This window comes from Protopterus annectens, chromosome 14.part0 (assembly GCF_019279795.1).
Source record: "Protopterus annectens isolate FY-2018-M chromosome 14.part0, PAN1.0, whole genome shotgun sequence".
In the NCBI taxonomy this organism is placed as follows: Eukaryota; Metazoa; Chordata; order Ceratodontiformes; family Protopteridae; genus Protopterus; species Protopterus annectens.
Window position 1 is genome coordinate 601,690,814 of NC_056748.1, and position 25,237 is coordinate 601,716,050.

At 41.0% G+C, this 25,237-nt stretch overlaps 1 protein-coding gene across 2 annotated transcripts in view; it reads left to right on the forward strand.

Moving 5' to 3' along the window:
* Window positions 1-25,237, forward strand: part of FBXW4 (F-box and WD repeat domain containing 4) — a 2,126,835-nt gene that overhangs the window by 1,816,129 nt on the left and 285,469 nt on the right. For both annotated transcript variants that reach the window (XM_044056341.1, XM_044056343.1), the window contains one exon: window positions 15,676-15,816. In XM_044056341.1, the coding sequence (XP_043912276.1) occupies window positions 15,676-15,816 (141 nt within the window). The remainder of the gene's footprint in view (window positions 1-15,675; window positions 15,817-25,237) is intronic.

Below are 25,237 nucleotides of genomic sequence, written 5' to 3' on the forward strand. Positions count from 1 at the left end.
ATGTATATTTTGAAAATAATGGCCATGGTGCTCCTGTGTAACTGTACCATTTTAATGTATGCTGTTGACGTTGTTTTATCTTTCGGCTTTTCCCGGTTAGGGGTCACCACAGCGGAACTCCGGTCCACTAATGATTGGCAGTAGATTTTTACGTGCCGAGTTGCCGGCCCTGACACACAACTTTCAACGAAGGTACGCCCATTCACGCATGTCTCCACACAGAAGACGCTCTAGCTGAGAATCAAACAGGACAACGTCTTACTGTGAGGTGACAACGCTACCGCAGCACCACCACCGCAGGCACTATTTTAATGTATGTATACAACTAAAATATAAGTAATGTATATTGGCTAAATGCTCACTTTTTTTTTTGCAAAATGTTGCAATTCTGTGTTGTCTGTGCCTTCTTTGTCTGTCTCACGGCTGAAAAGGGTCTACAAGCCAGTTCATTTACACAGTCAACAAAATTAATGAATAAGTAAATGAATAAATTCCCAGGTACATGTTGTTCTTAGTTATGAATAAGCAGAGTAAGCTCTGGTTGCATTTTATAACATACTGTATGGTAATGGTCAGTTTTTGGCTGATGCCACTTTATTAGAAGCTGTACCAGCTGCTATTTCTAAAGATGTCCTATATTAGCTTCTGTATGACCATTGTCTAAAAATGGTTATTATCTTTCACTTCTCACAATCAAAAATGGGAAGTGTATGTAGAATGTTATGATGGTGGAAGCAACTGACCATCAAGTTAGCTTCATAAGGAATGAAGAGTGTGTGTTGGTGGGGGCTACTGCTACAGCTACATAAGACAAGGCTTTGCTCACAGATGTCTTGAGTGCTTTTACCTTTCAGAGCCAATTTTAAAATTATAGTAATTTTAGGTAAAACACTAGCTGTTTTAAATCAGTGCTGTTCTCCACTTCATGAGCTCCAGCTTTCTCTTAGAGTCCTAAGACCCAAGTCAGACTTGACTCAACTCTGGCTCATCTCTTCTTTAAAACTCCCAGGTATGGTTCCTTCCAGTCTTAGATAACACTGACTTCAGTGGGGTGAGAGGAGAATATTGTTTTTTTTTCAGTCATATAGTTTAAATTATGAGCTAATGCTCGTTATATTGTTTACTGCTGCAGTAGCCTAAGCTACATGGGTTATATCCTTCACAGGATACATTATCAGTTACAAGAGATTACATATCTGGTTGCGATAATACCCAAGTACCATGATTGTCTTTCTCTGAGACTATTTCCTGGATGAGCCATTGTTTTCAGTGGAAGAACACTGAGGGTGCTCAGTTCCTTAGAAAATATTGTGATTTGTTACAACTGGAATTTCCAGAACCCTTACCCATCCCTCTGTCAGCATTGGAGGATGTGTTTGTCACAGGCTGTGCTTTCCCCTGACAGCCAAACAGCTGCATCTAACAAAGCAGATAAAATGTACAAGGTTCCTCAGTCTTTCAGATTTAGCTGCTTTCAAACATTTTCTTAACTCTAATCTCTCTCTCCTTTTGATAAGGATGGTAAAGTCATTGATACTTTTTGGGGAAACGTGCATGCTTCTGCCACTTTGATTTTTAGAATTTTTAATTGTCAGGCTGATATGTTACAGTTTATACTGACTAATTGTGAAAGTATGAGGAATGTTCTGGCTGCAGCTTCCCCTTGTAAGGAAAAATCTGCTTTTTTACTTTAGTTTCTTCCATTTCTCAGGTCACTAATCATTGTCTAAAGTATGGTTATGATGCAGTAGATACTGCTTCCAGGGCTGTTGCCACTGGTACTGTTTTGAGTAGGTTTGCCTTGCTACATTCTCAGAACCTCCCAGAAGATGTCAAAAATGAAATGTTGAATTCTCCTTTGGATAGAGATTTAGTTGTTGGACTCTCTCCTACAGAGGTTATCAAAAAGTATGATGAGAGAGGTAAGCTGGTACTGGGAATCTCCCTAAATTTTCAGCACTCCTTCTCTAAATTCTTTAAGGGATTTTTTGCTTTCTTACCCAGTTTTAACAAGAAAGAAAATAAACCATCTCAGCAGAAAGCTGTTTATAAGCATTGTCAGAAATTTTTGAAAAAGAAAGCAGGAACGTCCCAGAACAAAAAGGAAAGTCAAACGAAGCAAAATGGCTGTATAAGGTGGAGATATCAAATTTCTCTGAATTCAGGTTTCCTATCCTCTCCCTGTTATCCCAAAACAGTCAGTCACTACAGAAGCCTTGACTTGTCCCCCCCTCCCACCCTGGCAGTCCTTTACCCCTTCCAGAATGACTGAATCTCCATTTCTGTTCTTGGCAACAGATTGTTTCAGACAAATGGGTGCTGAGTGTGATTCATCTAGGATACAAGGGGAAGTAGGAGGAAATTCCTCTTTTTCTGGGGATTTATCCTCATCTACCAGACCAAACTGTTCTCTTTCCTTTGGCACTTTATCATTTCCTGTCTCAGGGGATAATAGAAGCTGATCCTCCTTCCTTTTGGGGAAAGGATTTTACTGAAGAATGTTTTTATTGCCTATTGGGCTATTCAGAGTATAGGCACAGAGAAAGAGACAGTGGAGTCCTAAGTGAAAGACCTGCTCTGTTAATGTTTAGTTGAATCTAGAACAGAAGCTTCTGATAGAAAAGGAGATAATTACTAGAGCATATAAAATATTGCATGATAACTGTAAGAACCACTCACAGGAGGTAAGAAAAGATTGTGAAGAGAGACTGGAAAAGCAATTTACAAGGGAACAATGGGAAGATATAAGTATGGCTCCAGGTTTGCAACTAAATCCAGAAGATTCAGGATTGTTGTATGGAAGTGTTTGCATAGATATCTTTATACTCCAAGCAGATTTCAAATAATTTTTCCTCAGGTGGATAGGAAATGTTGGAGGAGTGATGGGAAGATAGATTTAACTGGGAACATGTGTTTGGTACCATAATGAATTGACAGATTAAAAAAAGTCCTTACAGAGTACTTTGACAGAAATATTAGGGAAACAAATGGATGTAACTAAGGAACCGATTATTCTGAGCTGGGACGCAGGGTCTGAATTGGCTACATGTAGTAAGACCCTAATAAATCTAATTCTGCTGGCTGCCAAAAAAGCAATTACTAAAAAATGGAAATCAAAATTTTAACCATGTTTGAAGTGTTGAATATTATAAATGAGATAAAAGATTTGGAAAAGGGACAGACATAGTAAGGCCTTATTAAATTTAATTCTGTTGGCTGTCAGAAAAACAATTACTACAAAATGGAATTCAAAATCTAAACCAACTGTACTTGAAGCATTCAGTATTGTAAAAGAGATAAGGTAGTTGGAAGATGAATCTTTAGAAAAGGGAAGGAACAAAATATACAGAAATAAATAGAATTTGTAAGAAAAATACATGCAGAATAATGGTGAGGAGGAGATATGACATTTAAGGGAAGGTAGGAATTGAGTGATTTATGTAATGTTGTCCTGAAAGACAGTTGTTATAAAGAATAATGTATAGTGTGTGTAAATGGAACATTTTTTAACATGGTTTGCTTTCTTTTCTATTAATGTACTTATGCCTATGACTTAAGTGATATTTTAATAAAGGTGTTTAAAAAAATAATGCTGTTAGTGCCAAAGAAAGAATGACAACTCTTGGAGACCAGATCTGGATCTTTCTTTCCTGAATCAGTTTGTGATATTGCCCTAGTTTAAAATGCTTTCACTTCACAGCCTGTTACTTCTTCTCCTTCTTCATCATTTGAGTTTTCTTGTATCCTTAGATTTAAAAGATACATATCATCACACTGCTATTTATCCAGATTTCAGGAGTCTCTTAAGTATTTATGTGTCTGAATCACATGATCAGTTCTCTGCTTTACCTTTGGGCTATCCAGTTCACCAAGGGTTTCACAAAGTGTATAGCTTCTGTTATGGTCCATTGCAGGCTACAAGATATCCAAATTTTTCTATATTTAGATGATTTGCTTATCTTTGCAGAGTCTTTTTCAAAGTGTCCGGAATCTCTCACATGCTTAACAGATCTCATACACTTCCTGAGAATCCAAGAGAGCATCAGACAGTCTTTTATGACTCCAGCACATAGGATTTTATTTCTGGGACATCTTAGTACAAAGAGCTTTTTCTTCCAAAGGAAAAAAAGTAAATCTTTACTTAGATTCATTCCAGGGCTTTGCCACACAGACATCTCTCACTATGAGGGAATACGTCAGGAGTATGAGTCTCATGGATTCTATGATACATTTTGCAGGACTCCATTGAGAAAGTTACAATCCTGTCTGAAATCACTTTGGTCCCAACATCATCACCCTTTGTCTTTTCAAATCCCAGTTCTGCGATTTTTCAAAAAGGAAATAACTTGATGGAGACATCAAATTTCTCTGAATCCAGGCCCCCCATTCTCCCCTCCTGCTTCAAAACAAGTCATTAGAGACGCTTCTGACTTTGCTTGAGGAGCAGTATCAATGGGAATAAAAGTGCAAGGTCTCTGGAACAAGAAAGACAGAACAAAACACACAAACATGAAAGAGATGTTAATTTCTATAAAGGCTCTCAACTCTCTGAATCATCATTGATTCCCAGGACTACTTCAAGTAGTTACAGACAGACCACGCTGATGTGATACATAAAGAAGTATTGGGTACCAGATCTTGCCCCATTTGATGACTAGCCATGATAGCATGGTATATAGCTTTACAGCACAATCTCACTCTACAGAATTCTTACATTCCAGCAAAGGAAAATTGTGTGGCAGACAAACTGAGCAGGTCAAAGGCAAACCCTTATGAATGGAAATTGAATCAGGGGGTCTTCTAAGATTTGATCTATCTTTGGGGAATTTCTCATGTAGACCATTTTGCCTCCTCACTAACCAATCAACTAACAAAATTCTATTCTAGGACTAAATGCAAGAAGTGACAAACAAACGTTGCAAAAGCAAAAAGTAATTCTAAAACACACCAAACAGCCAATACTTAGTCCAGCGAAATTTTTCTTTATTCTCTCCCAAAAGATCTGGTACCTCGGCTATTCGCCTTCAAAGGATCACAATTTAATGTTACATAGTAACAGTATTTATACAAACATTAATTGGATCAATTAATCAATTTATTACATAATTAATTGCAAAAAAGGAGGGAAAAGAAGCATCTAAACATATTTAAAGTGACCTTCCTATTTTTAAATATTGTAAATATTTTAAATATTTATATTATGAATAATATATATAAAAATATAAACATTTTATATAATTTATCATCAAGAAATATTCCTAACACATTATTTAATCAAATTATCATATGCCTAATTCTAAATTAAGTCCTAAAGGTTTTAAAGTATTATATTTCAGAATCATTCTAGTTTCTAGCTCCAATAATCTATCACAAATATTATCACCTTTACAACAAAAAGGTTTGCCCAAAATACTGAATTTTAAACTATCAGCTTTTCCTTCATGAGCTTCTAAAAAATGTTTGGCAACTGGACTGGATAAATTATGATTTCGAATGTCTTTTAAGTGCTCTAAAATTCTGACCCTAACCATTCTTTTAGTTTGTCCAATATACCATACATTATTGCAACAGCAAGTAAGTGTATATACAACACCAATAGATTTGCAAGTAAAATAATGCTTGGGGTAATGATTGACATTATTAATACACCTGACATCAATGATTCTATCACATAAATTACAGGAACCACACCTGAAAGATCCCATGTTGGTGGCATTAGGAATTCTTTTAATTAAGAGATTATTATTCAATATTTCCTTTAAATTTTTCCCTTTCTTATAAGAAAATATTATGTGATCAGGAAAAAGCTCACCTATCTGATCATCCTCACTGACCAAATACCAAAATCTCTTAATTATAGAAACAAATTTTTCAGAAAAGGCAGTATACCTAGTTACAAAAAATACCTCTTCCACATCTCTATCTTTGTTCTTAGAATCTAAAACATTCCTTTCTATCTTCCTAAATGTTTTCTGCTTATTAATAATATTGTTCATACTAGCTAATAACTGCCTTTTATCATAACCTCTATCACATAATCTAACAAATACCTCATTTAATTCATGATCCAACTCAGATTCTATACTAGTATGCTGATATATCCGTTTGAATTCTCCATGAGGTAAATCTTGCAAATCTATTGGTGTTGTATATACACTTACTTGCTGTTGCAATAATGTATGGTATATTGGACAAACTAAAAGAATAGTTTAAAATTCAGTATTTTGGGCAAACCTTTTTGTTGTAAAGGTGATAATATTTGTGATAGATTATTGGAGCTAGAAACTAGAATGATTCTGAAATATAATACTTTAAAACCTTTAGGACTTAATTTAGAATTAGGCATATGATAATTTGATTAATTAATGTGTTAGGAATATTTCTTGATGATAAATTATATAAAATGTTTATATTTTTATATATATTATTCATAATATAAATATTTAAAATATTTACAATATTTAAAAATAGGAAGGTCACTTTAAATATGTTTAGATGCTTCTTTTCCCTCCTTTTTTGCAATTAATTATGTAATAAATTGATTAATTGATCCAATTAATGTTTGTATAAATACTGTTACTATGTAACATTAAATTGTGATCCTTTGAAGGCGAATAGCCGAGGTACCAGATCTTTTGGGAGAGAATAAAGAAAAATTTCGCTGGACTAAATGCAAGAAGGCCTGGAAGACAGATGCATTTTCTTTTCCTTGGACAGGTATGCTGCTGTATGGTTTTTGACCATTTCTGCTGATATCCAGGGTCCTTCTGAAGATTCAGAAGGACTCCCCAAAGATCATTGTAGTGACTCTTTTCTTACCTGGGACACAGTGGTTCTCCCTTCTTTTGGAACTGGCAAGGGGCAATTACAACAAGCTTCCACACAAACTGGATTTACTCATACAAGTTCCTGGGTGTTTGATACATCATGACTCCAAACAACTACAACTAACTGCCTGAATGACAGGGTCTTAATACCTTTTAAGTACCTGTTTTCAGAGGACATGCAGCCAGTATCAATGGAGCGAAGAAAGCTTGCTACTACAAAATTGTATATGGAAAAGACTTTCTGGTTGGTGCCAAGAAAATAACCAGCACCCATTCAGGGCTAGGGTTTCTCTGGATGTTCTTCTTGTTTCACTGTTGCAGTCATTACCTGTGGGTTATCCCTGCTGTGATAGCCCTCGGCTGACCCGAATGCCAAAGTCAATGTTTTTCTGCGTCGGCTGCAGTTGCCTGTAGTCTGAAGTCAGGTCGTCAGTGCTATAAAGCAAGGCAGCTGACGTCATTACATCAGTCTTTCTTGCCGTGGAGCCCATAGCAGAAGCAGTTCGCATGAGTGCCGGTCGGTCGCTACAAGAGTTTGAATTTCAGCTGAAAATGTCTAAAGCTAAGTACCCCGCTGGGGACCCTTTTTTCTTGTACTAACCGATGTCCGAAAAAGTTAATAATTGTTTCGCCTTTGGAAAGCAGATCCCACACAAATACTTCCATTCTCACTGTGTCACTTGTTTAAGCCCAGACCACAACGTCCCCTGTTGCCAATTCTATGCCCTCTTTAATGTGAGAACCATTCACTGTAGAGCTCTTATTGTAGACAGTTATTTTCAAGTTCCGTCTTCGCATTCCGAAATGGCATCCATCAGCCAACAATCCATGAACATTTCAAAAAAATGCAGGGATAAAGATTTAAAGATAGAGACAGACTACACAAGGCTAAGCCTTCCAATGACTCTACCGCAGGTCGTCAGTTCATCGGAATTCAATGAGGCGCTTTTGCAGCCCCTGATGCCCAATTCGATATCTACGCAGGCCTCTACCGAGACCCTTTTGGAGTCCGGTATGCCGCAGAAATCTTCATCTTCTGAGCCTTTGGCTGTTTCTGCCTTGGTTGGGTCCTGAGCCACAACGTAGGCACAGGCTTCCGAGGAGCCCTTTCACACCACTGAATCTAGATAAAAAATGACGTCTTCTCATCCAACTACCATTTCTGTCAGACCGACGGAGTCTCTCAGGCCTAGAAGCTAGGCCACTCCTAGAAAATCTGCTTCTAGCTACCATTTTTCTCCTGCTCCACCACCCCAAGTACAAATGCTTAAAATGACAGAGGATCTCATCTCCCTTATCCAGGGTAGTCAGGCCACAACTTCTAAAAGGAAAAGGCACCCTTCTCCAGAAATTATGACAGAAGAAGATTCTGAGGAATCTGACTATTCAGATTTTGAAGAGGAACAGCAACCTCTGACTGCTTATGAGGATTCAGATGCAGATGCAGAGGAATCCATCCCTTCTGCTTCCCCTCCAGAGGACCTTTCCTTTAGGGAAACTCTTCACACCCTCAGGGAACATTTACAATGGGAATCTCAGGACTTCCCCCAGTCTAAGAAAAGTTTCTGGACCTGCCCCAGCACAGACCCCTGGCCATCCCCCCTATTTTAGAAGTGGTGGATGATGTTTTCCATGAATCCAGCTTAGCCCCCGACACCCTCCCACCTGCTCCCAGTAAACCTGACAGGTATTACAGCGTACTGTATTCTCACAAATACCTGTACGGAACCCAGAGGTCATTACACAGGGACCTAAAGGAGCTAAGACTAGTTCTGCCAAGAAACATATTCCTTCTGACAAGGATTCCAGAGCTCTGGACAGATGGGGTAAAAAAGTATACACCTCTGCTACCTTAGCTATCAGAGCACTCAACTGTCAGTTCCATATGTTAAAATATCAACAACACACTTTAGAACTGTTAAGATTTCTACCTTTCCTGACTGCGCCAATTCAAAACAGTTAGCAAATTTACTGCACTCTGCTTGTCAAGTGGCCAAACACTCATTACACTGTGGATACGACACCCTAGAAGCCTCTAGCAGGGCAGCAGTGTCAGGATGTCATTAGGAGACATGCATGGCTGAAGGAACAACCTCTCCCTGACCATGTCAAGTCTAAACTAATTGATGCACCCCTGGATAAGGACCACTTGTTTGGAGTAAAAGCTGAAGAGGTGCTTTAAAAGATGGAAGACAAAGCAAAATCTATGCAAATGGTAAAAAATATCTCTCAGGTTCAATCTCCCAGGTTCAGCAGGAACTTTCCCTCTAAGCACTGGTCCTTCCCTGCACCTAGCAGACAGGGTCAAGGTAAGCCTCGCAGGAACAGACCATCCAGGCCCCTATCCCAGGGCCAGCAGAGAAGCAAACAGCGGACCACTTCTGCCCCAAAGGCAGGGAGTTTTAAGCCACCCTTCTATGGCAAAAACTCCCAATGACTCCCCCTCCCCCCTCTGCCCTCCCTTCACTCACCAAAAGCTAGGAGGAAGGCTCTCCCTCTTCAAAGAAAATTGGCTTTCTGTAACAAATGACCAATGGGTCTTAAAGATCATTTTTCAGGGATACAAATTCTCTTTCAGCAAGCTCCCAATTCCAAGAGGGTACCCAGACTTACCTCCAAATCAGTAGGCAGAGACATTAAAACAGGTCTAAACTCTCATATCGAAGGGGGCAGTAGAACCTATCCCCTCAGATCAAACAGGCAAAGACTTTTATCCCAAACTATTCCTTGTTCCCAGAAAAGAAGCTACTTGGCGCCCCATGCTGGATCTATCTATTCTGAACACATCCCTGGTGGTCCTCAGATTCAAAATGCTAACTTTGCAGCAGCTGCTGGCTATGCTGACAAAAAATGCCTGGCTAGTGACCCTAGACCTAAAAGATGCCTACCTCCACATCCCCATAAAGGAATCCTGCAGGAAATTCCTGCGCATCAGAGCAGGATCAAAACACTTTCAGTTATCTGCACTGTCCTTTGGGTTATCTACTGCACCCACAGTATTCACCAAATGCTTAGCCCCGGCCATAGCAGTTTGCAGACATATACAGATTTACCCTTACCTGGATGACTTTCTCATTCAGGCAGAGTGCAAAGAAAAGTTGCTCCAGGACCTTCACTTTGTCAAATCCCTCCTAACTTCCCTAGGGTTCACCATCAACAAGAAGAAATCAAAGCAAACACCCTCCAGGAAGATCATTTTCTTGGGAGCACTGCTAGACACAGCATCCCAAATGGCCTTCCTATCCCCAGAAAAGCAGAACTTCCTGCCTCTCTACTTTACCCAGCTGGCTTCCAGAAGTCATCTCACTATGAGGAAGTTCCTGCAAGCCCTGGGGTACATGGCATCTTGCATCCTTCTAATTCCTCTGGCCAGGCTTCACATGAGAAAACTTTAGTGGTATCTAAAGAACCTTTGGTGTCAGCACTCAGTCTCTAGAGACCTCTCTCCCTCTCTGATCCCATGTATAAGGGCTGAGTTCTTCTGGAGGGCAGGGGCCTGTGCCAAGAACAAGGGTCTTCCCTTCATCCTCCGTCCTACAGGCCAGACCATCACCACCGATGACTCAGGCATTGCTTGAGGCACTCACCTAGCAGGCAGGTTCACCCAAGGTCCTTGGGATCCCCAGCACCTTCCCTTACACATCAATCAGAAAGAAATAATGGCAGTACAAAAGGCTCTGACATCCTTCAAATCCCATCTCAGGCCAGGGGTTCTCCTTATAAAAACAGACAGCACCACAGTAATGTGGTATATCAACAAACAGGGGGGGTCCCAATCTTACCCTCTGTGCAGGCTAGCCATGAACCTCTGGCTAACAGCCGCCTCCATGGGTCTACACCTAATAGCCCAATACATACTCAGGGTCAACAACACCCTGGCAGACCACCTAAGCAGAAATGTACTGGACCCCCATGAATGGTAGCTACACAGGAAAATCTTTCTGCAAATCACTCAGGAGTGGGGGACTCTGGAGGTGGATCTCTTTGTTTCACACCTCAAACACCAGCTGCAAAAATTCTGTACCAAGGAGTATCACCTCCTAGTGTGGAAGGTGGATGCCTTGACCTTCCCCTGGAACTCACTCTTTGTGTATGCATTCCCTCCTCTGCCTTTTATTCCCAAAGTACTAATCAAAATAAGGGAGGAGAGACCAAAGGCCATCCTCATTGTTCCAGATTGGCCCAGACAGCATTGCTACCCCTTACTGTGCAGCCTGACATTACAGCCCCCCAAGCAGCTTCCCCTGATCTCAGACCTCTTGACCCAGGTGGGGAGGGGGGATACTGCACCCAGACTTGCAGACTCTCGATCTTTCAGCATGGCTAATACTTTAAAAGCAAACAAGAGGTCCCTGTTAAGTAAGCAGGTCCTAGACATTATCACAGAGGCCAGAAGGCCCAGCACCAGAAAATCTTGCACAGGGAAAAAGATTCTGCTCCTGGAGCTAGTCCAGAGGGGACAGTACCTCACATCCTTCTACCCCTCTTATCTTGGATTACCTAGCCGAATTAATCAAAAGTAGCCTCTACTATTAAAATTGTTGCCTCAGCCATTTTGGCTCATTACGATTCAGACCTACCCCTCTTCTCTCATCCTTTGATTAAACAGTTCCTCAGAGGGGCTTCTAATATCAGACCTCCCAGAAGGCTGCCCATACCAGCCTGGGACCTGAATTATGTTTTAGAAAAACTAACCTTACCTCCTTTCAAACCTGCTGCTTCAGCAGAATTGAAATACCTCTCCTGGAAGACTGCCTTCCTACTAGCTATCACCTCAGCCAGAAGGGTATCAGAACTTCAGGCACTCATGGCTGTTGAGCTTTTCATCATTTTTCATGCAGACAGGGCCTCCCTGAGGACTAACCCCTCCTTTATGCCCAAGGTGTAATCTGATGTGACTCCCAACCAGGCTATACACCTATCCACCTTCTTTCCCAACCCACAAAACAAGGGGGAAAGAATTTTCCACTCACTAGATGTGCACAGACAACTCAGATACTATCTGGACCATACTAAACCCTTCATAAAAACAGACAAGCTGCTTGTCAGCTTTGCCCCAGGGGAAGAGGGGAAGCCCATTTCCAAGCAAATCATTTCCAAATGGTATCACACTGTATCCATTTCTGCTACAGTCTACATGGGAACCCCCCCCCCAAGTCTATTCGTACCCATTCCACTAGGGCAGCCTTCATTTCCACAGCCTTCCTCAGAGGAGTCCCCACAAGGGACATCTTGGAAGCTGCCACCTGGAACGTTGTCCATACCTTTGCAAAGCATTACCACCTACCTCTTTTTTTCTAAGTTTAGGGCAGGATTTGCCTCTGCAGTCCTGCAGGGCTTGCTGACCCATGCCTAGGGCTCTAACCTATCTGCCCACCCCTCTCCTCAGCTTTGGGAATGCTCCCACAGGTGAGGACTGCAACAGTGAAACACAAAGAACATAGTACAGTTGTGTACACTTACCATAAAAGTAGATGTTTGAGTGTATTCACTGTTGCAGTCCTGGTTTTCCTCCCTCCATCCCCCTTATATCCTCTTTCCCTAGATGGGCATAAGCTTCCCACGGTGGCTTTTAGCCACCAGGACCACTTTACCTTATTTCCTTGTGCTTCTGACAAGTTAGGGCAAGAAAAACTGATGTAATGTCATAGGCTACCTTGCTTTATAGCACTGACGACCTGATGTCAGACTACAGGCGACTGCAGCTAAAGCAGGAAAACACTGACTCTGGTATTCAGGCCGGCCAAGGGTTACCACAGCAGGGATAACCCACAGGTGATGACTGCAACAGTGAATACACTTGAACATCTAGTTTTATGGTAAGTGTACACAACTGTACTTTTTACAGCATTTGTGTGTTACTATCCTATGGCGTATCTTACTCTTTTATCAAGGTTTGTTTGCTGGGCAGGAAAGCATGTCTTCCCATGGATCTCCATCTTTCAATGCAATGTCATGTGAAACTGTTTTTGAAGGGGGTGCTGCATAAGAAGCCTTTTAGAAAAACAGTGACTCCTTCTTGGCATCATAATTTTGTGTTAGAGAAGCTAACTCATCTGCCTGACTTGAGGTTCTTAACAAGAAAGTATTTTGATGATTGCTCTGACCTCTGCAACAAGAATATCTGGGTTGCAAGCTCTTATAGTGGGTCAACCGTATCCCTTTTCCACACAAAGTTTGTTTTTGAACTAAGCCTTCTTCCATGCCTAAAGTTTACTTTATGCTAATCTATCCAGCTCCCTGTTTTCTTTCCTGAACCCAAAAATGAGAGAGAAAGGATGCTTCATACCTTGGATGTCCACAGACAACTCAGGTTCTATCTTGACAGAACAAAATCTTTGAGAGATCCTGATCAGTTGTTCATTTCTTGTAAAAGTAAGAAGGGATAGCCTGTGTCAAGCTCACTTTCCAAGAGGTCAACTCAGGATGTTATTTTTTTGTTATTCCCACCACAGCTAAACTATGCCAGGCATGGTCAAAGCTCATTCTACCAGGGCATTGGCTTAATCTATGGCTTTTTGGAAAAGGTTGGACTCTAGATGTATTACAGAAGCTGCAGCTTTGTCCTCTTGCCATACTTTTACAAAGCACTACAAACTAGATTCCTTTTCCTGTTCTAGGACAACTTTGCTAGGACCATTCTCCAGGTGTGTCAGGACCCTTCCCCTTCTGCTTCCCAGTTATTGTACCCATAATGCGTAGACTACTGCAACAGTGATCAATATGAAGACCATAGTACAAATGCTTTGGAAGTTGACTGGCTGTTATTTCCTATGCAGGATATAACCCATATATCTAAGGATACTGCAGCAGTGATCATTTAAAAATCTATGATAAGTTTACTTACACAACATTACTTTTCATTGAATATTTTATCCTGGATGACATCTACTGTTTTGTGAACAGCTGTGACACATTATACCTGCTGCATTTTAATTATTTATTTGTTTGTTTAACCGAGTAGCTAACTTAATTTATATGGATTTTCTTCAGTCTTAACTCATGTATATGTCACAAATTAGAGGATTTAGCAATCTAAACATCTTAAGTATACCATATAATTTGTTAACATATTAAATGATTGTGTCATAGCATGTTAGGTCTTATAATTAGTAGATAAGCAAGGCCTGTTTAATTAGTGATATTATAGCAATAACCCAAGCCTGGGTGTGGGTAATGCTGGATTTACCCACGGTTGGCGTGGTTTGGTCCCGAGGGTGAAGCCCTCGGGACCAAACAAAGCCAACCGTGGGTAAATACAGCATTACCCACACCCAGAAGTGGGTTATTGCTATTATACCATGACATTATTTAAGAAAAGGAACTATTACTTTTCTTAAATAATGGCATAGTATAATGCCTGTTTACTGCCCTTCTGCAGATGTCTGGCATCCGCGGCAGTTCTGATGTACTGCGCGCCTGCGCAGTACATCAGAGCTGTGGGCAAAAGCAATGGAGAAAGCAAGATCTCCGTTGCTTTTTTTTTTACTGTTTCGCTATGTTAAATGGGTTTAACATAGCGAGACAGCTTTAAAATAAGCAACAGAGATGTCCGTTGCTTATTTTAAAACTGTCTCACTGTGTTAAACCCATTTAACATAGCGAAACAGTAAAAAAAGCAACGGAGATCTTGCTTTCTCTGTTGCTTTTTTTTTAAAACCTGTCTCGCTATGTTAAATGGGTTTAGCATAGCGAGACAGCTTTAAAATAAGCAACGGAGATCTCCGTTGCTTATTTTAAAGCTGTCTCACTATGTTAAACCCATTTAACATAGCGAGACATTGTTTTAAAAGTAGAGTTATACTAATGGAAAAAAGTCCGGGTGACCGGACCTTTTTCCATTAGTATAACTCGATTTACAATGTGCACGCTGGCCAATCAGCGTGCACGTTTTGGGGGGGGTCATGGTATAATAAAACTTTTTACATGCAACTACATCTACATAATAACTTCTTATGAACTTTTCACATACATTACACTGTACTCACTTGTACCAATATATGTAGCTCTTGGGTGCTGACATTAGATCAAATGCAATCTACCAAAAGGCTAAAATGCGACTTTTGATTATCCCCATTTCAAGTACAATGCAGAAACATTAGGTTACACAGAATGTTTTGACATTCATGATGTTTGTGTATATGCGAGAGTATGCAGGTAAGGTTAAAGTAAGGATTAGGGAATGAGATAGGTGTAGTGTTATTGGTGTGTACTGTATGTTTGTAGTGTGTGTGTGTTTTGTTTCGTGATACTGTTATACAAAGAGTGTTTTGTAACATAATGTACAGGGTTAGAGGAAGATTTAGAGTTAAGGTTAGTACATGAGTAAGGTGGCATGGGGTCAAGTGTGTTAATGCTAACCCTAACCCTTCACAGTGCATTACAAAACACCCATTCCAAACAATACCACTATACAGATGTTGTATATTTTTATATTTATTTTTCTTATGTGGGTTTTGTTCGATCTGTTGCGATTGGAATTTTGCAACTGGTAGGAAATTAATTGGTCTATTGTCAGGTACTCACTGTTCCTTTCAGGGAGTTACAGGCATGATTAAAGAAGTGCTTAAAGAGGTGCTTTAGTGTTCATGAAACATACAGATGTTATTTCAGAGATCTTCAGCAAAGGGAAAAAATAAAACATGTTTCTGCTGCTTAAATTATACATGAACTGTGATTATACTGTCACCCAGGAAAATATGTCCTTCCCATTCTGGAATTTCTGTGTGCATTGCCATGTTTAATATATAGCTTCATATGCCGTTTGCTTATTTAAAATGTGGTGTTTATGTTTTTGCCTCAAAGTTTTTATGTATATGTCATCAATTGTTCATATTTACTATTCTAGAGGGGAACTACTTACATGCCTTGGCGAAGATTTTCGCAGAGGAGCTGGTATCCTTGATATCTTGTATGAAACACCATTTACATTATTCTCGTGTGGTTATGACACCTATATCCGATACTGGGACACACGAGTTAGTACAACGTAAGTAAAAGTCATTGTGTAGGCATGTGTGTAGACATACATGCTGAAGATTTTGTTGTAATAAGAGACTAACGTCATATAAAAGAAACCAAAATGTAATTTCTTGTTGGTCAACAAAAGAAAATAAATGTAACACAGCATGATAGCTTATCTTGTTGATGACTAAATGGAGGTGTTGGAGGTTATGAAAATGAGATTGATGTCTGTGATACAGAACTCTTAATGATTTTTGCCCCAGCATCCAGACCACAGACTGAATTCCCATGTGGAAATATGATAGTGCTAGGGTTCTTGCTATGTTCAGAATTTATTTCATGAGGATATTACTTCAGCAACTGCAGCCAGCCTAGAGAGTCTTGTCTGTATTTATGGATGACATATGTGGAAATTGTGCTGTAGAATACAGTGCTTAAGAACTCATGGGTTTCAGGAGAGCATAATGAAACTTAGCACAACGGGCTTTAAAGATGGTGCTGCTTACCATTTTATGCCAGCCTTAAGTCATCTTGCAAAGACTCATACATACAAATATGAAGGAAAAAGGAATGCATGACCCTCACAGAAGCTAACAAAGGAAAACTGAAGATCATGTATTAACATCTAGCAAAATAATTGGGTATTGAATAGCATATTTCTTCTGCAGAATTCTAAAAATATAAAAACTTTAAGTGGTACAAGACAGGGGGACTTGCACTCTGAAGACAGTTTGAGTCCAAATGTGCCCACTTCTATATTTTCTGAATTTGTTAACAGATGTAAGAATTGTGGAAGAGGCTGAGGTGAGTACATTTTTGGAGAAAGAAAGTCCTCACCTTACCTGATATCAGCCAAATTGTTCAATTAGGAAAGAGTAGTTGAGTTACTTTCACTGAAGATCAAATAAACAGCATCACTAAAGCTTATAACTAAAGTGGAGAATACCAATAATTTCAAATAAACCATTTGTAGAAGGTTGTAGAATGAGGTAATGGACCAATTAACACAGAATTTCAGTTTATATATTAGGATGAATAATTTGCAGAAAAGGCAGACAATTTGGTCCTTATCTAGTGATAGAATTTGTGTTGCCTCTGTAATTTATCTTACTGGGCAATGATGAGAAACTGAGATCAGGCAAAGTGCGTGGAACCCTGCACATGTTAAGACACAATATTAACTTTTTTGCTCTTTTTTAGAATTAGAATGACCTTACTATGGAAATGTGGATCTCAGACTGCAGGAGTAATCACAGTATTATATTTTACATTTCTTTACCACCATATATATATATATATATATATATATATGTGTGTGTGTGTGTGTGTGTGTGTATAAACTTCCATAATTAATATATTTGGAACAAAACATTTTCCTCCCCCTCCCCCCCAAAATCCCATGACCACTCCACTCTCCCACTCGGACCCAGGGCAAGACATCAGTTGTTCTCCTTTTATCATAACTGGCCAAGCATAACTATAGAACCATGGGTCTTGCAAAACATCTCCAGGAGGCACAGACATTACTTTCTAATCCAAGCAGAAATAGAAGGATTTCCATCTGTTCCAAGATACCCTGAGTACCTTATTCTCCCTCTCTTAGCATTGATGCTAACACAAGAAACCATAGAACTTGTTCCTTCTGGCCAGGAGGCTAAGGGTTTTTTCCTCAGGTTGTTCCTTATCCTCAGAAAAGACAGATCCTGGAGAAATGTCCAAGATTTGTCACGACTCAACAGATTGTTAAATTCCAAAATTCAGAATGACTCTGCAGGCCCTGTTGTTTCTTCTGTGCTCTCAAACTCTTTTGATGACACTACACCTTAAACCTCTGCATTCCTAGAGCATACAAGCAATACAGAGATTTATAGCAAGTATGGAGGTTACTACCTCTTTGCCTTTAGCTTTGACTATTGCACCCCAAATTTTTACAAAATGTCTGGATGCAATAAAAGCACACTACAAGACCAAGGACATTCACAGCTACCCATACTTAGACAGTTGCCTCATTCAGGTAGAAACACAGAAAGAGATGCAGAGGGCACACCCTATATTTTCTAAATAGACTGAGCATTTTTACCATTTTTTATATATATATATATATATATATATATGTGTATATATATATATATATATATATATATATATATATATATATATATATATGTGTGTGTGTATGAAGTCGACATTATGGCTAGCCTGAACTGTGGTCTTACTGGGAGTACCTCTGGAAACCAGAACAGTGAAAGCCTACCTGTCAGAGTAAAAGGTAGATTCTTCTTGAAGCCTTATTTCAGGGTATGGCAAGAAGTTCAGCAGTGATGGCCAGAGTTTTTGTGAGTATTCTGAGCCACATGGCTTTCACCCTGTTGGTGGTACCCCTAGCCAGACTGCTCATGGGAATACTCCAGGGGTTTCTAAAGAATAACTGTGATAAGCAGTCTCAGCTTTTGAAGTGTGCCACGTCAGTCCTTTTCTATGTAAGACGTGGAATGGTGGCTTCAACAAGTTCAGAAGAACTAGGGCAGCAGACCTTAACCATGGACGACTTAGACATGAGGTCCACATGTTAAACCTCAGTGTTGGGCATCAGGAGTCCCAGGAGAAATAAAACTTCACATAAACATTTAGGACAAGATGAGTGCCATTTAAGCTTTCAAAACTGTTGATATTCTCTGGAAACATGGGACCATAAATGTTATCTCAGATAACACCACAGTTGTGTAGTACATAAATAAATAATGCAACATGTTCATATCAACTCTCTAGGCTAGTTATGTAGGCATGGGAACAGGCCCTGGAATCTAGGATGTTCCTGAAGGCAACTTATGTATCAACATATGTATAAGAGGCCTTTTTTCCATTTCCATAAAGACAGGGTTTTCTTACACACGAACCACTCATTTATGCCAATGGTCATTACTAAAGTAGTCGTGAACCAATCAATCCAACTCTCAAAAACCCTGAATAAGGGGAGATTATATTACATTATCTAGATGCTTATATGTTGACGTACTGCTTGGATACAGCTAGGACCATTAGAAAATCAGATCAACTGTTTGTCTGTTTTGCAGGAAGCAAATGAAGGACAGCGGTGACTAAGAAAACTGTTTCACTGTGGTTATCACATTCCATCCGTTGCATTAGGTTGTTACAAGACTCGTGGTGCTGCAGGAAAGGATCAGACCCCCTTCACAATGGGTACAGCAGCTATCAGTGCCTCCTTAAAAGGAGTTAGCATCCCATCTTAGAATCAGCTCCGTGATCCTTGGTTCACACCTATTCAAAGCATTGCAGACAGGAATTGATATCTAAGGCACCACTGGATTCACGTTGTTTATCCTGAAGGGCATCCTGTTGACATTAGTATGCCCTTCACACTACCAGTGTAGGCCAGCTTTGGTAATCTTCCTGTAGTGATGTCAGCAACAATGATTCACATGAACATAAAACAGCAGCATAGGCAACTTAATTTAATTGTAGATTTTTGAGTGTGGTCATTGTTGGAGTCCTGTTTACCTTCCTCCATCCCATTTAGTGCATTGGAATGATTAGGGGGTTGGGGTGGGTACCCATTTTACCCCTCCTTCTTTTGCTTGTTCAAGTTCTGTAAGGAGAGCTTGAATTCTGCATATCACAGGCTGCATCCCTGGGCAATTCTTTACTGGACCCTATGGTGTGGACACAGCTGTGCCTGGGATGGCAGGAAGAAAGAAAAATAGTGCAACTGGATGCTGCATATATACTAGGTATGTGAAGATATCTGAGATAAGGTGACGTCAGCCCAGCCATGGGGTGGGGGTAGGGTGGGGTACTCAGCTCTGAGAATTAGCCAGGAGGTCAGACTCAGCCAGCAGAAGAAATCCATTTAATGATGACTGCAGTAGCAACCACACTCAAACATCTAAACTTATAAGTTGCTTATACAATTACAATTTTTCTGCTGTGGCAAACACTGAAGATTCCAAGAGAGGTGTGGCCCCATACTTGTCTGGGCAAACATGGTGTTCATCCCAGGGTGTAGTCACTGCCTGGCCTCCAGTATGATGGCCAGAGGAGATTAGTGACCCTCTCACACCAAATGACTGTTTATAGAACAGTTCTAGAGTCCTGTGGCTGGAGGTTGGTGGTTGGACTCAAGACAAAGGATTATTCTCCACAGGCCTTCCCACAAATCCTTTAGGGATCAGTAACCCAGAGTGAGGAGGATCTTCTAAGTTATCTCAAAACAGTGTCTGAGTTTCATGCATCCTGCTTCTTCATATGTACATGAATGTAGCCTTAGGGACCATGACCTGATGCCAATAACAGGTTTGTCACATCCCTGTATGCCAGTTCATTGTTGACTGACACCCATTGTCTCCCTCGTACATGATTCCACCCATGTTGGCACTGCATGCACATACTCAGGAACTGATGGGAGGGGGAGATTCACTGTGCCCTCAGCTTTTTGGCAGGAATCAGAAGATCCATAGGATGTTCTTCGTGTTTCACTTCTGCAGTCATTACATTTGGGTTATCTGCTTGTGGTAGCCCTCAGTCGGCCTGATTAACAAAGTCTTGAGTCCTACGTCGGTTGCTGTCTCTTCTTTCGTGACGTCAGGTCGTCAGGGGTATAAAACATGCAGCCGACATCATTACATCAGTCTTTCTTGCCGTGCGGTGCCCGAAGCAGAAGCAGTTCACAAGTGCCGGTCGGCCGACTCCTGACATTTTCGTTTTCGAGTTTGAGAACCAAAGTCTTCCAAGTAAAAGCTAAGTACCCCATTGGGGAAACTTTTTCTTGCTCTAATCCGATGTCAGTAAAAGTAAATAATTGCATTTCTTGTGGAAAGCAAATACCTCATAAAGATTTTCATTCGTACTGTATTCCTTGCCTAGGCCCTGACCACGACGTACCTCGCTATCTGTTTTGTGCCTTATTTAAACCACGAACTATCCGTCGTCGGTATATTTGCGCTTCTAAATATTTTGGTGCTCGGTTCAATTATCCTGATATGTCTTCAGTAAGCCATCCGACTACCGACATTCTGAAAAAACGCAAAGATAAAGACAAAGACAGGCTGCCCAGTTCACCGGTACTCAGTGAGGCACTTTCGCAGCCCCTGATACCCGCTACTTAAGATTCGCAGGCCTCTACTGAGACCCATTCAGAGTCCGGTATGCTGCGAGATGCTTCAACTGTGGAACCTGCGGATGTCTCTACCTTGGATGGGTCTGGAGCTACTGTGCAGGCACTGGCTTCTGAGGGTGTATTCAGGCCTACTGACTTGCATATTAAACCAGCGCCATCTTCTTCTTCAAGGCCTAAAACTCGAACCATGCCTAGAAAACCGACGCCCAGATCGCATGGTCAGGCCTCTATGCCTAAAAAACAAATGATAAGAATGGCTGAAGACCTTATTACTTTAATCAGGGGAAGCCAACCTTCCCCCTCTAAGAGACCTAGGACGGAGTTTGCTTATGATACTTCTGATCAGGATTCTGAAATTTCTGTTTCCTCTGATGTCTGGGGTTTACCCTTATCTACCTATAAGGATCCTGATGCTGAGGACTCTATTCTTCCCCCCAGAGGATCTCTCTTTTAGTGAAACCTTGCATACTCTGAGAGAGCATTTTCGTTGGGAAAGTCAGGATTTCTCTGATTCTAAAAAGAGGCTTAGAGATTTCTTACTCCTGCCCCAGCACAGGCCTTTAGCTGTACCTCCTGTACTGGACATTGTTGATGATGCCTTTTCGGAATCTAGCATGGCCTCTGACTCTTTACCTCCTGCTTCCAGAAAACCTGATAGATATTACAGGGTTCCTGACTCTCACAAGTTCCTTTTCAAAAATCCTACTGCGGATCCTGAAACCATTTCACAGGGACTCAAGGGCATTAAAGCTACTTCTGCCAAAAATCCTACCCCCTCTGATAGAGACTCCAGGGTACTGGATAGATGGGGTAAGAAGGTATACACTTCTGCAACTTTGGCCATTAGGGCCTTGAATTGCCAGTTTCATATGTTAAAGTATCAGCAGCATATTATTGGATTGCTTAAACAGAAAATTATGTTGATTCCTGATTGTGCTGAAAATAAGGGCTTACAGGATTTAATGCATTCTGCTGAACAAGTTGGTAAACACACATTGCAATGTGGTTTTGATTCACTAGAGGCATCTTGCAGGGCTGCGGTAACTGGGTCTGTATTTAGAAGGCATGCTTGGCTTAAGGAGCAATCCTTGCCAGATCATGTTAAAGCGAAATTACTGGATGCTCCCTTAAATCAGGACTGCCTGTTTGGCAACAAGGCAGAAGAAGAAGAAGAAGTTCCTAAAAAGATGGAGGAAAGAGCTAAATCTATGCAAACTGTTAAAAGATATTTTACAAATACAACCTCCAAGATTTAGTAGGCATTGGCTTTCTAAGAATTGGTCCTTTCCTGCCTCTTCCAGATCTTCTCAGTCCAAACCCAGATCCAACAGAGCACCCAGGCTTCAGTCCCAGGGGACGCACATGACTAAGCAGTGGGGGGCCTCCATTTCCAAATCTGGGAGTAATAAAACTGCCCCCTATGATAAACTGTCTCAATTACTTATTTTTAAAACTTCCAAGCACTTCTCAACTGACTGCCCCTTTGGGGGGAAAGATTGCTCTTCATGCAAAGAACTGGGAACTCATTACCCAGGACAAATGGGTTTTAAATATAGTGTCCTAAGGATACATATTTCACTTCCACACGTTACCATCACCAAGCGGTTGGCCGGACCTACCTCCAAAATAGTGGGCAGAGGCCCAAAACAAGAACTCTCTCTCTTAAGCATAGGGGCTATTCAGTTGGTACCAGAAGAGGAAAAGGGACAAGGTGTCTACTCAAAATTTTTCCTGGTACCCAGAAAAGGCAATTAATGGCGTCCTATCCTGGACCTGTCTACTCTAAACACCTTTTTGGTGATTCCAAACATCAAGATGCTGACTCTTCAGTTGCTTCCTATGCTAAGCAAAGATGCCTGGTTGGCAACATTAGATTTAAAGGAAGCATACCTGCACACCCCAATCAGGGAATCTTGCAGAAGATACCCATGCTTTAAAGCAGACTACACTCACTATCAGTCCTCTGCACTGCCCTTTGGCTTATCTACTGCGCCCAGGGTATTTACAAAGTGCCTAGTTCCAGTTATTGCATTCTGCAGGCAAAGAAATATTCAAATATACCCATACCTGGACGATTGTCTAATTCAGGCAGAAAACCAGGACATACTTCTGAATCATCTGGCTTTTGTACAAAGGGTGCTAACTTGTTTGGGGTACACCACAAATGAAAATAAATCACACTTGGTACCCTGTCAACTAATTATATTCCTGGGAGCAAGCTTAAATACATCTTCCCAGATGGCTTGCCTCACGCCAGAGAAACAAATTCACTTGACAACCTACTTCAAACAAGTGGCCACAAAAACCCTGCTATCTGCAAGACAAATACTACAAGCCTTGGGGTTCATGGTCTCCTGCAGTCTTCTAATTCCATATGCAAGACTGCATGTGAGGAAACTACAATGGTATCTAAAAAGCCTATGGTGTCAGCATTCTCAGGATCTAGAAGCAATGATTCCTATCATTCCTTGCCTACGCCTAGAGTTCCTCTGGTGGGCAGAGGCCTGCCACCAAAACAAAGGACTACCATTCACACTACCCCCTGCCACCCAAACCCCTAACAACAGATGCATCACACTATGCATGGGGGGCACACCTGGCAGGGAAGTGCATTCAGGGCAAATGGAACCCAATTCAAATGCACTTTCACATCAATCATAAAGAAATGTTAGCTGTACAGAATGCTCGGACAGCCTTCAAGAACCACATTCTTCCAGGACAATTAATGGTAAAGATGGACAACACCACTATTATGTGGTACATAAGCAGGGGAGTATGCATTCTTATCCCCTCTGCAGACTAGCCATGGTATTGTGGAACACAGCCTTGAGCTACCAAGTGCATCTACAAGCTCAATTCCTGCCAGAAAAACTAAATACACTAGCAGACAGACTAAGCAGAAACCTCATGGACTCACACGAGTGGAAACTGGAACCAAGGATTTTCAACTTGTTGACAACCAAAGTGGGGAGCCCAGATTAGACCTGTTTGCCTCCCCCAGAACTATCAATTGGAAAAATGTTGCACTAGGACTCCCCACAGACAAGCTTGAAAAGTGGATGCTATATCCTTCAGCTGGAAAAAAAAACTATCAGTTTATGCCTGTCCTCCTCTGCCTCTGCTCTCCAAATTACTACTAAAGATCAAACAAGACAAACCAAGGATGATTTTGATTGCACCAGACTGACCACGCCAACACCGGAAAGAAACCTCTACTCCTACAATTCCATCTTCTCAATAGATGACCCCTGCTTTGGAGAAACCTTAAGGTCCACCATGGACTGGCCTGTAGTTCTCATTCCTTCTGCCTAAAAACAGCAGACTTTGCATCTGAGAAGACAGAGAAATGAGTCTTGGCTTATCTCTCCTATGAAACTCACTGTTAGAAATGTCATATTTACACTTTGAAAGCACTACAAATCTGCTGTCTTTGGTACAGAAAAGGTGGATGCTCCCTCCAAAATCCCCAGCTGTGTGAGATAAGAGCCTTTCCAGTCATGCAAAGGTCAATTCCTTTGCGATCTTCACAGAGACCACAGCACTTTCCATATCTTGGCAATTGGTAAGGAGTATAAAGCTGTGAAGTGGGGAGGAAAGAGTGTGATCTTCACTGTCCTCAGTGATGAATCAGGCAGTGGAACAGCTTCAGAGATTCCATGATCTATGCATAATGAAGACAGAAGTGCTGGTTAAGTCTGTTGTCTTTTAGGGAAGATCTTCTTCAGAAAACCATCATATGACCTGGTCAATAACCTCCAAAGCAGACCCTCACTACTCTGAAGGGCCTTTATTATCTCAATGGGCACTTCTTTCAGAAATGGACATTCTTTTGCTTGCCTCAGCCCAGCAGTGGCCATAAACTGTTACATGCTCTTTGAACCCAAAGCTGCCAAAACAACCTTCTAAGAGGGTGTCCATTCCAGCTTAGTAGTTGCAGTCATGTCATTTGGGGCTATTCACTGGGTCACGGTTCTCTGAAATTGGCCAAACACAGAGATCCTTCATAATGGATGAGTTGGTTCTCAATCTTATCAAAGATGACTGTGTCTTAGAACTCTTAGATCCCTCCCAGGAGGAGCTCCACTCAGGGACCAGCCTGCCTCTTAAGGGCTTTTGGTATAGGCCCAGACTTAACTCCTCATACAAGCTGTAGAGGCTGTTCCACATCCAAAGAGAAGATAGATAGTCTGCTTCTTCCTCTTCTTAAAGTTTGAAAGGCTTCTGTCCCATCCTGGTCTTCAGGATCTTTTGTGAACACATCATAACTTGTGGAGGATGGCTTTCCAGAGAATCATGCTCCTGCTACTGCATG